This window comes from Strigops habroptila, chromosome Z (genome assembly GCF_004027225.2).
Source record: "Strigops habroptila isolate Jane chromosome Z, bStrHab1.2.pri, whole genome shotgun sequence".
In the NCBI taxonomy this organism is placed as follows: domain Eukaryota; kingdom Metazoa; phylum Chordata; class Aves; order Psittaciformes; family Psittacidae; genus Strigops; species Strigops habroptila.
In genome coordinates, this window is record NC_044302.2 from 20,467,888 (window position 1) to 20,478,747 (window position 10,860).

Here is a 10,860-nt window from a genome sequence, read left to right on the forward strand (position 1 = left end):
GGGATCGCTGGAACACATCCCATCTTGGGGGTTGGGGCATAGCAGGGTTGATAGGGCATTAATCAGCAATTAGCCAATTAACCTGGCACAGCACCGCTCACCTGCTCCCCCCATCCCGTGCACGCCCGCTGTGCTCCCCCAAACCTCCACTTTGGGCTCTTCTGACACCTTCTCACACCAGGAAAAGCCGGGCCGGGCAGAGGCGCAGCAGCAGCAGCCTGCCTGGTGCAGAGCTGGCTGTGGCTGGCTCGCCAGACACCAGGGACCCTCCCAAAGACAGTGACGGACACATGAATATGGCTGGAAATTTTGCCACTGAAGTGTTTTCCATAGCAACCGTTGCTGGGGCAACCTGCATCCCAAGCAGAATCCATCCCAAAACCCCCAGCCCTGTGTCCACCAGAGCCAGTGGAGAATCATGGTGTGAGGCCCTCGCCATACCCCACCGCCAGCAACCAACCACGGCACCACTCTGAGCATCTCCAGCACCACAGGGCCCCCATAAAGCTCCACTTCTGATCCTCTTTTCTGGCATTTAATTTTGTTAGGGTGGGAGAAGCCGCAGGGAGGCCTGTTGGTGCATGTCACCCCCTGGGTGCTCAGCTGCAGAAGTGGGGGGATGCAAGAGCTGTTGCCAGCAGATGCAAGCAGTGATTTTGGCTCCAGTGCACCGAAAATGGCCAGGATTGAGGATCGACAGGGCATGCTTTGATCCCTTCACAAGGAGAGCAGGAAATAAAATCCCTGCTGCTTTTAAATACCAAAGCAAGGAGCTTGTGGCTCCTCAGCACCCACCTGAAGCCATGCAGTGGCAGGATCATCCCAGGTATCCCAAGAGACACCCTCGCTGCCGGCCCAGCAGAACCTCACCAGGCTCAAGGGCTCTGAAGCAAACATGCCGCATCCTCGTGGGATTGGCTGCAGAGCTTGGAGCCCATCCTGGGGCTGCCCGTGGGGCTCATCCCCTGCGCTGTGACCGCTGCCACTGGCAAGAGGAAACCACAGTCCTCTGGCTGCGCCTGCCGGGGTGGCTGCAGTTTGCGGTGTGACCACAGCCCCTGTGCCAGAGATCTCCTACCCCCGTCCGTGCCTCAGTTTCCCCTTCTGCCAGCAATGCACCACGGATCCTGCCTCCGAGCAGGGGACGGCACTGGGAGGTTGCGGGCACCAGGGGATGGTGGTAGTGGCTCTCAGGGAGCAGAACAAGCCTCGCTTTTTATGGCGGTGCACGTGTTTGCAGGGTGGCCTCAGCTCCACTGCAGCATGCTGGTGCAACCCAAAGGTAACTCCTGAGGTGAACAGAGCCGAGAGGGAATGCCACGGCAGGAGCATGTGCATGGGCAAAGGTGCATTCCTGGCCTGCCTCAGCACGCGCTGCTCGCTCCATGGCCCTGTGGCTCTGGGGCTCCCGCGTGCACCTACATGGCTGCCGGGCACCCCTGTGTGCCTCCCCTTGGCTCCCTGCATGTGCACAGGCCTTGCACCCTTGCTGGGCACCCCCAGGTCCCCCTGCTCTGGGCACACACACATGAAGTCCCATGCTCTCCGCTGCCTGTGTGCACCCAGCTCTCGCACACTCCTGTGCTGGGCCACGTGTGTGTGTCTGTGCAGCTTGTGCAGGTCTGTGCGTGCCACACGAGTCCTGTGCCTCCACTGCAGCTCCTACGTGCCCGTGCAGCTCACACTACTGCAGCTGACACTGCTGCAGCTCACACCTCTTGCAGCTCACACCTCCTGCAGCTCACACCTCCTGCAGCTCACACTGCTGCAGCTCACACCTCTTGCAGCTCACACCTCCTGCAGCTCACACTGCTGCAGCTCACACGCGTGCCTCCCACAAGCTCGCCGCTCGCCCCACAGCCATCCTCCTGGCCTGCTCCTGGCTCCATGTAGATGCCGGCACCATCAGAGCTGCAGCTCATGTGTGGCAGCACCAAGCCTGGACTCGCCAGCTGCCAGGGCGCCTGTGTGCCACGTGTCTGGGCTGTTGGAACAGGCCGGGTGGGGATCGTGCTGGATGCTGCACTGTGCCTTGTGCCATGGCATGCCTCGTGTGCTGCACTGTGCCATGTGTGCCACACTGTGCCGTGTGTGCCATGGTGTGCTACAACGGACCATCACCCTGCAGCAGCACCTGGGCTGGGGTGGGACGTGCAGCTGAGGGAAAGCCCTTGCACACACATACACACGCCCTCCACTGCACACATCATTCCCTGCCTTACACACCATTGTACCCACACACACCTGCTACCTTTCCCTTACCTGATACCCCTCTGCAGTTGCACACCGATCACCTGCCCACAACACCCATCACACACCCGCCTGTTGCACACTTTTCACACATACCTCCCCTGCTACACACCCCTTACATGCACACGTATGTGCTACACACCCCTTACACACATATAACTCCCCCATCGCACTCGCCTGTCAGATGCCCACGTCCGTCCATTACACCCCCAGTGCACACCCGTTGCACAACCGCCATGTGCACCACCGCACCCCCTCTGCACCCCGGCTGCACGGTGGCACACCGCCCGCTGCCGGTCCCGGTCCCCCCCCCCGGTCCTGGTCCTGGTCCCAGCCCCGGTCCCGGCCCCGGTCCCCCCAAGCCGCCGGTCCCCTCCCGGTGTCGCCCCGCCCCTCCCCGCCCAAGCCCCGCCCCTCCCCGCCCAAGCCCCGCCCCCCGCGGGGCGGGCTCAGCCAATGGGCGCGGGCGGTGCCGCCGGGCCCGGGCGGGCAAGCGCTATAATGATCCCTACGGCACCGCCACTGCCGCCGCGCCGCACGCCCGCCCCGCCGAGCCCGGCCCGGCCCCGGCCCACGGCCGACCGGCGCTAGGGCCGCACGGCCCCGCGGGAAGATGAACTACCTGGTGAGCGGCCCCGCGGGCGGGACAGCCGGGGCGGGCGGGGGGGGGGGGAGGTGTGTCCTCACGGGGCACGGGGGTGAGGGCTCACGGGGGCCTCCGGCACGGCAGAGCTCGGGGAAGGCCGCGTCCCGCTTCCAGAGCCCGGGCAGGGCCCCCTCCCCCGCTCGGGGCGGCCGAGCCCCCACGGGTGACCTTGGCCTGGCCCTGCCGCGCCGGGGCGGGGAGGCCTTGTCCGCTCGGCGCCCCATGGGGAGACCCCGCCGGCGCTATGGGGCCTCCCCCCCGGGGCGGTGGGGGAACCGGGCTGCAGGCGAGGCCCGTGGGGCGGGGAGGGAGCCGGCGGGGCCGGTGCCGCCATCCTGGGGCAGGCCGCGGCCCGCGCTGCTGCCGTGGCACTGGCTGAGGCCAGAGGGCTCCGTGCCGGCTCCCGGGCACGCCGCGGCGGCGCTGCCCGTGTCCGCCATGAGGGTGGCCGTGGCGGAAGGGGCCCGGTGGCGGCTGGCGTGGGGATGGCCGCGGCTGACTCACTGCCATGGCACTTCCTCCCCGGCGGCGGCGGCGGGAAGGGGAGGGAGAGGCGGAGGAGGGCCCCCCGACACCGGGGAGGTGGAGGGGCCCGTCCCCTTCCCAGCACCACCTCTGGGAAGGATGGGTTGAACTCCAGCCGGGAAGGAAAAGGCGGCTGAAGCAGAGAGCTCCAGCCGGTGGGACCCGCTGAGCAGAGCCCCCGGGGTCCGTGCCGGTGCTGGGTCTGCCGGGATGACTCCCCGCGGCTCACCGCCCCGGCGCGGGGCTCTCTTGCAGAACGTGCTAGCCAAGGCGCTGTACGACAACGTGGCCGAGTCCCCGGACGAGCTCTCCTTCCGCAAGGGCGACATCATGACGGTGCTGGAGCGCAACACGCAAGGGCTGGATGGCTGGTGGCTCTGCTCGCTCCATGGGCGGCAGGGCATCGTCCCCGGGAACCGCCTCAAGATCCTGGTGGGAATGTACGACAAGAAGCAGCAGCAGCAGCAAGCGCCTGGCCCCGCGCAGGGACAGGCACCACCACAGCCGTCGGTGTCCCAGTTGTCTCTGCCTTACCACCACCAAGGGGGCTTCACCCCACTGTCATCTGCCTCACAGTACACACCCATGCACCCTGCTTATGCCTCTCAAGGGGACAACGTCTACCTGATGCCAGTCCCCAGCAAGGGGCAGCAGGGTCTGTACCCAGGCTCAGCACCCACTGGACAGTTTCCACCTGCCCCAGCTAAGCAGCCGCCTGCCTACCCGAAGCAGACACCTCCCCATGCCTTCCCCACCCCTGGCCAGGAGATCTACCAGGTACCCCCCTCACTGGGCCAAGCAGCAGAGGCGTACCCTGGGGGCTCTGCCACCCCTCCCCAGGATGTCTACCAGGTTCCCCCCTCGGCCAGTCAGGCTCAAGACATCTATCAGGTGCCCCCGTCGTTGGACATGAGGAGCTGGGAAGGGCACAAGCCCCAAGGAAAGGTAGGATGAGGGGACTGGGGGTGGTAGCATAGTTGCGGGGCTCTCTGTGGTCCATGGTGGCAAGTGGGTGATAGGGCTACAGGGCTCTTACCTGCCCACCGCTGTCTTTGGGAGCGGGCAGTCCTTTTGCCCATCATGGGGGGTGTGTGGGCATCCTTGCGGGCACCACAGGCAGAAGTGGGTGTGCTGGGGGGGGTCCCTGTGCTGGCTGAGGTGCTCAGGTTGGTGTGGTCTTCCCACCTTGGGGCTGCCACAGCATTTGGCGCTCAGGTCCTCTTCGCCTCTAGCATAGGCTCTGCCAGTGTCGGGTACAGGCATAGGCTGCTGGTAACCCAGGAGCTGCTTGGAAATGCCCCTTGGCCATATCCCACAGCTATGGAGGTGGCTATGGTACCCGGTATGGCACTGTGATCTCTCTTTCCTCCTTGGGAGCGTGGGCAGGGGCAGGCAGCCAGTGCCAGCATGTCCCAGCCAAGCCAAGGAGCCTGCCAGTGCTTGCCAGGTGGGTTTACTGGCTAGGCAAGGGTGAGCCACCAGCCTGTCCCCACACAGGGACCCTGTCCAGGTCAGCCTAACGGCTGCATCCTGGACACCAGGCTCTTCCTGGCTCTGCCCCTTCCCGGGCACGTCATTCCGGGGAAGAGGAGCAAGGTGTTCTCAGCATCGTGTTTTCCCGGAATGCTGCCCTGACTGAAGCCCTTAGGAAACAGTCGGTGCGGGGCGGTCGGGCTGCCAAATCACTGCCCGTGCACGAGGAGTGTTCTAAAGGGAGGACCAACCCAGCATCTCTGCCATGGCTCAGCCCTTCTTGCCCCAGGGTGCCGTGACCCCCTGGGTTTGGTTCTGTGCCGCTGTCGTGTCCCCATGGTGCAGCAAGGTGGGAGGCACTGAGCCATGGGCAGGGACCTGCTGTACCCGCCGGGCGCTGGCAGGTCGCTGCCCGCGGCTCGGTGCCCACATCGGCCGTTCCCTCCCGCACGCTGCGGCCGTGCCGCTGGGCTTTGTCTCTCGCCGAGACTCGCTGCTATAAATAACCGGTGAGATCATCGCGGTCCTGGCAGCGCAGCCTGGCCAGGCAGCGCCCTCCCGTGGGCACCGGTTTACTGGTGCCAGACAATCCCAGCGCCCATCTTTCCAGCCCCATTGCTGCGTTTTGGAGGGGTGATGTGGGGTGGGAGGCAGGCGGGAGGTGCCCGGTGGTCCCAACTCATCCTTTTCCCTCTTGGCAGGTGCTGGTGCCCACCCGTGTGGGGCAGGTGTACGTCTACGACTCTCCCAAGGGTGAGCAGGATGAGTATGATTTCCCTCGTCACCTCCTCTCCATGGGCTCCCAGGAGATCTATGACGTGCCACCTGTCCGAGTGGGTGTCCCGAGCCAGTTCAGCCAGGAGGTGAGGCTGGTTGAGGGGCAGGGAGGTGCTCTGTCGCAGCACAGCATCCAAATCTGGACAAATGGCACCCAAAGCTGGGCATGTCATGAGCCTTGGCAGTGTTTTGGGCACCTTCATCCTTCCCAGTGGTCCCTGGGAGGAGGTGAGACATGCCTGTGTCCCCCCCCTCCAGGTCTATGACACCCCACCTATGGCAGTGAAGGGTCCCAATGGGCAGGACCCGGGGCAGGAGATCTATGATGTGCCCCCCAGCGTGGAGAAGAACCTGCACCAAACTGTAAGTGCTGCTGGGGACCTCCCAGCTTCTCTGAATAAGACACTGTATAAGGGAACAATCATTCCCTGGAACAACATTCCCAGGGATCTGGTGGCCTCCCTGGCACTGTGAGGGGGCTGGGCCCTAGATAACCTCACCTAGGGGATGAAGTTGGACTGGATGGTCTTTCAAGGTCTCTTCCCTCCTGGGCTGCTCTAGGACTTTGTGATTCCCACCCCAAAGGGGATGTGGGAGACTGGGGTGCTGCGGCAGGGTTGCGCCAGCCTCCCTGGGAGCAGGGGCACCCTTAGGTGCATGGATCCATCCTGGTGCTCACCCAGCACCATCTAGCATTGCTGGAGCTGGTGCTGATGTGCGCCCCAGCACGGCACAGCATGTGCTCACGTCCCGGTGTGACCCAGGCTGTCTGTCACTGTGGTGCTGATGGTGCCTGCTGCTGTCCTTGCAGGTGTATAATGTGCCCCCCTCTGTGAGCAAGGACGTGTCCGATGGCCCGGCGCGGGAGGAGACCTATGATGTGCCCCCCGCCTTCGCCAAGCAGAAACCATTTGATCCCTCCCGCCACCCTCTCCTGGCCCAGCAGGAGCCCTATTTGTCCGAGGATGTCTATGATGTGCCACCGGCGGCTGGGAAGGGTGCCCCCGATCCACCACTCTCTCACGAGATCTACGACGTGCCCCCCAGCCTTAAGAAGCTGGGGGGGTCAGCCTTCTCCTCCCAGGAGGTGTATGATGTGCCCCGGGACCTGCATGCCCCACCCAAGGGCTCCCTGGATGCAGAGGGCGAGTACATCTATGATGTCCCACCGCAAGTGGACCGTGAGGCCAAGGGCATCGATGCCAAGCGCCTCTCAGCCTCCAGCACAGGCAGCACCCGCAGCAACATCTCCACATCCTCACTGGATATGGTGCCCATGAAGGAGCCAGCCAAGGGAGCCAGCAAGGAGTTCTCCCTGGACTTGGATGCCGCCATGGAGACGCTGGCCAAGCTCCAGCACGGTGTTGGCAGCGCCGTCTCCTACCTCATGTCCTTCATCAGTGCCAACTGGCGCAGCCCCGAGCACATGGAGGCCAATGCCGCCAGCATCCATGGGGCAGCTGAGGGTGTCCAGACGGCCCTCCGGGACCTGCTGGAGTTTGCCCGGGGGGCGGTGGGCAATGCTGCCCAGGCCTCCGACCGGTCCCTCTACACTAAGCTCAGCAAGCAGCTGCAGAAGATGGAGGAGGTCTACCAGGCCCTGGCACGGCACGGCCAAGCGCTGGACGCTTGCCACTGGGCCCCTAGTGCCCTGGCCAGTGGCAAGCCGGGCACAGACGACTTGGAGCACTTTGTCATGCACTCACGCGGCATTCCCGATGACACCAAGCAGTTGGCCTCCTTCCTGCACGGCAACGCCTCCCTCCTCTTCAAACGGACAAAGCCGGCGGCAGAGAGTGGCAGCCACGGGCCCCCTCACCCCTCTGACAAGGCCACCAGCATCCAGTCGCGGCCCCTGCCCTCCCCACCCAAGCTGCTGTCCCAGGAGTTGCCTGACGGGCCCTACGAGAACAGCGAGAGTGGCTGGATGGAGGATTATGACTATGTCCATCTCCAGGTGAGTGCAGGTAGTGGGGCTGCTCCCCAAGGGTGGTTTCTGTGCCGGTGGTCCCTGGCACAGGGGGGGATCAGACAGTTCTGGCTGCCGCAGTGCTTCTTTCACCCACATCTTGATTTTATGCTATGGCTTGAGCACTGTGGAGACCAGGGGTATCCCAGGGCAGGGGAGGGCTTGGTCTCGGCAAGGCTAGTGTTGCTGACCCCATGTCATGCCCCTTCCTTCCCTGCAGGGCAAGGAAGAGTTTGAGAAGACCCAGAAAGAGCTGCTGGAGAAAGGCAACATCATCCGGCAGAGCAAGGACCAGCTGGAGCACCAGCAGGTAATGAGGCGGGTGGGCACTGCTGGGCGGAGCTCTCGTGGCAGGTAGGGTCCTTGGGTCCTGCTCCCCTTGTACCCCCTGCCACTGGCCTGGACCATGGTCCCCTCTTGCGTGGCTGTCCCCATGGTGAGTTCTGGCCTACCTCACATGCCAGCTCTGTGGAGGGGAGAGGAGCCTGGCACGGCTGTCCTGGGGCTGGCACTGTCCCTTGCTGTGTCCCCTGGGGCACAGCTGTCACCCGGGCTGGTGGCCAGCACCAGCTGTGCTGGTGGCTCCAGGCAGGGGAGCAGGCACTGGCTTGATGGCTGTCCTGCCTCACACCCGTCCCTCCCGTAGCTGAAGCAGTTTGAGCGGCTGGAGCAGGAGGTGACGCGCCCCATTGACAACGACCTGTCCAACTGGAGCCCTCCCCAGCACTACGGCCAAGCGCGGGGTGCCCTGTGTCCTGCCGACCGCCAGCTCCTCCTCTTCTACCTGGAGCAGTGCGAGGCCAACCTCACCACACTCACCAATGCCGTTGACGCCTTCTTCACCGCTGTCAGCACCAACCAACCTCCCAAGATCTTTGTGGCCCACAGCAAGTTCATCATCCTCAGCGCCCACAAGCTCGTCTTCATTGGGGATACCCTGTCCCGCCAGGCCAAGGCCCAGGACGTCCAGCACAAGGTGATGCACTACAGCAACCTCCTCTGTGAGATGCTCAAAGAGATCGTGGTGACCACCAAGGCAGCCGCCCTCCACTACCCTTCTCCCGCTGCCTCTAAGGACATGGTGGAGCGTGTGAAGGACCTTGCCAATAGCACGCAGCAGTTCAGGATGGTGCTGGGCCAGCTGGCAGCCATGTGATGGCACAGGGCTGCTGCCCCCACAGCTCCCACCCTGTCCCCAGACACACGTCCCCTCCATGAGATCCATGTCTGCCTGGTGTAAGTGGATATGTACATAGAGACTCCCCATATGCACCGGGGGTTTGGGGCTCTGCTGGTAGAGGGGTGTGGGGCTGCAGCCATTATCCCCATCCCTCTTTTTCTTCCCTCTGGCCAGAGGCCAGGATTGGTTTTAGAGCCATGCCCTTAATGAAGCAAAGCTGGGGGTGGATTTGCGCCCGCTCATCCCTGCTGTCCTCTCTCCATACAAAAACAGAAGCCTGGAGGCCATGGGGCCATGTCCCTGTTAAATCAGCATGGGGATGTGTCTGGCAAGTTGCGATGATACTGTTGGCCACTCCATTACTGGGGGGCCTCCTAAGTGGTCTCCAGCAGCCAGACTTTAATGCTGTGAAAGCCACCGTAAGTGGTGGGGCAGGGACAGGTTGCACCGTGTGCCAGGGGCTCTGGATAAGTGTTCCTAGGGGAATAGGGGGGTTATAGGGGGCCTGGGGCAGGAAGGGTCTGACCTGTATGTTCTCACATCTCTGGTTTTAACTCCTGTACCAGCGGTAACCGAAACGCAAGGCAAAATTGGTGCCTTTTGAATGCAGGGGAAGCTTCTGCTGGTTCCCAGAGCTATGGAGTCACAGCCCCCCCAAACTCAGCCCCCTGGCCCCCAGCAGCATAAAGATTTGCCTAGAAACCCCCCCATCTCTTGTGTATCTGCGTTTGTGTGCTGTGTGAAGAGGAACCTGTTGGAAAGGCTGGGGCGTCCCCCCAAAAGAGATCATAGCACATAGACTGTGGGTACAAAGGAAACAGGACGAGAAGGTTAGGGGTTGAAAATGAAGGGAGGCAGTGGGGCCACCCAGCCTTGATTCCAGGGCGCTGCTGCTGGCAGTGGGAGTACCTCAGAGCATCTTGCTGGGGTTCATGGGGTTGTGGGGTGGGTTCAGTATGGTCTTGATATGGTTCAGGGTGCCCAGTCTGTCCTGGCCAAGCTTCTCAAGCCACAGTGCTCGCAGTCTGTGCTGAGGGCTGTGGAGCTGTAGAAAAAGTGCAGCCACCATCACCTCATCCAGGAACTCCGCCAGCCCTCAGCACCATCTCATGCAGGCCACGGGCATGGAGACCTGCAGCACCCAGATGGTGCAGGACATTGAAGGTCTCTTGCAACCCAAACTATTCTATGATTCTGAAGGTGGCAGCAGCCTCAGGCAACGGGTGCAGGTGCAGTGTGGCTTCTTTGCCCCTGGAGCCTGGAAAGAGCAGGGTTGGGTTGTAGCTGGACACCCCCTTCCTGTGTGGGGCTGGTGCTGCTCCAGCAGCACCACATTGCACATTAGGCTACAGAATCACAGAATAATCTGGTTTGGAAGGGACCTTCAAAGCTCATCTAGTTCCAACCCCCCTGCAATGAGTAAGGACATCTTCAACTAGATCAGGTTGCTCAGAACCACATCCAGTCTGGCCTTGGATGTCTCCAGGGATGGTGCATCTAGCATGGTGCAGTAGTGCACTGTGTTGGTGGCTGAGGGGCCTATGGCTGCCATGCTGCACAGTGAGGCATCTGCCCTGGGCTCTGCAGGCAGGAGGTGGGACCGTGGTGTGCCCCTGGAACCAGGGAGAGCCCAGCACCCTGAGGGACCATAGTACACACAAGAGGACCCCACAGACCATAGCACTGCCAGTGCATGTGCACCCTCTCCCCAGGCCCCCCCCACCACTGCCCTTCCACAGACCCTCTCCAACCCAGACCCTTCCCCTCTGTATGCGCATGGCCCTTCCCCATACAAGACCCTTCCTCTCCCCGGATCTTTCCCCCGGGGTCCCTGGCCCAGGCACCCGAGAGGGGGAGGCCCTGGCCAGCGTCTCACGAAGCCGGGGGCAGCGGGAACTGCCGGAGAAAGGGTGGGAGCAAGGGCTTCGTCAGGGCAGGGGGGCACGGGAGGGTTCAACCCGCGGCCATGGGCCCGGGACCCCGTCCCGCCGTGTCCCCCGAGCTTCTGCCCGGCCCCACCTTGGAGCAGCAGCTCCGGCG

General features: G+C 63.2%; 1 protein-coding gene across 2 annotated transcripts; it reads left to right on the forward strand.

Moving 5' to 3' along the window:
* Positions 1-2,701: 2,701 nt before the first annotated feature.
* Positions 2,702-9,530, forward strand: BCAR1 (BCAR1 scaffold protein, Cas family member). 2 transcript variants are annotated; one of them, XM_030470617.1, is made up of 7 exons: positions 2,702-2,875; positions 3,677-4,366; positions 5,596-5,757; positions 5,930-6,034; positions 6,483-7,628; positions 7,861-7,950; positions 8,287-9,530. In XM_030470617.1, the coding sequence occupies exons 1-7, from the start codon at positions 2,864-2,866 to the stop codon at positions 8,794-8,796; spliced, it is 2,715 nt and encodes a 904-aa protein (XP_030326477.1). In that variant the 5' UTR covers positions 2,702-2,863; the 3' UTR covers positions 8,797-9,530. The 2 variants fall into 2 exon arrangements, with proteins under 2 accessions (XP_030326477.1, XP_030326476.1); XM_030470616.1 differs by lacking the exon at positions 2,702-2,875 and having other exon boundaries at positions 3,283-4,366.
* The last annotated feature ends 1,330 nt before the right edge of the window (positions 9,531-10,860 follow it).

What these genes read in the sequence shown, in the direction of transcription:
- BCAR1 (XM_030470616.1), top strand. Translation starts at nt 3,632, where the DNA reads ATGACTCCCCGCGGCTCACCGCCCCGGCGCGGGGCTCTCTTGCAGAAC. An exon ending in AGAAGAACCTGCACCAAACT is followed by an intron (nt 6,035 to 6,482) that starts GTAAGTGCTGCT and finishes CTGTCCTTGCAG; the next exon opens with GTGTATAATGTGCCCCCCTC. An exon ending in ATGACTATGTCCATCTCCAG is followed by an intron (nt 7,629 to 7,860) that starts GTGAGTGCAGGT and finishes CCTTCCCTGCAG; the next exon opens with GGCAAGGAAGAGTTTGAGAA.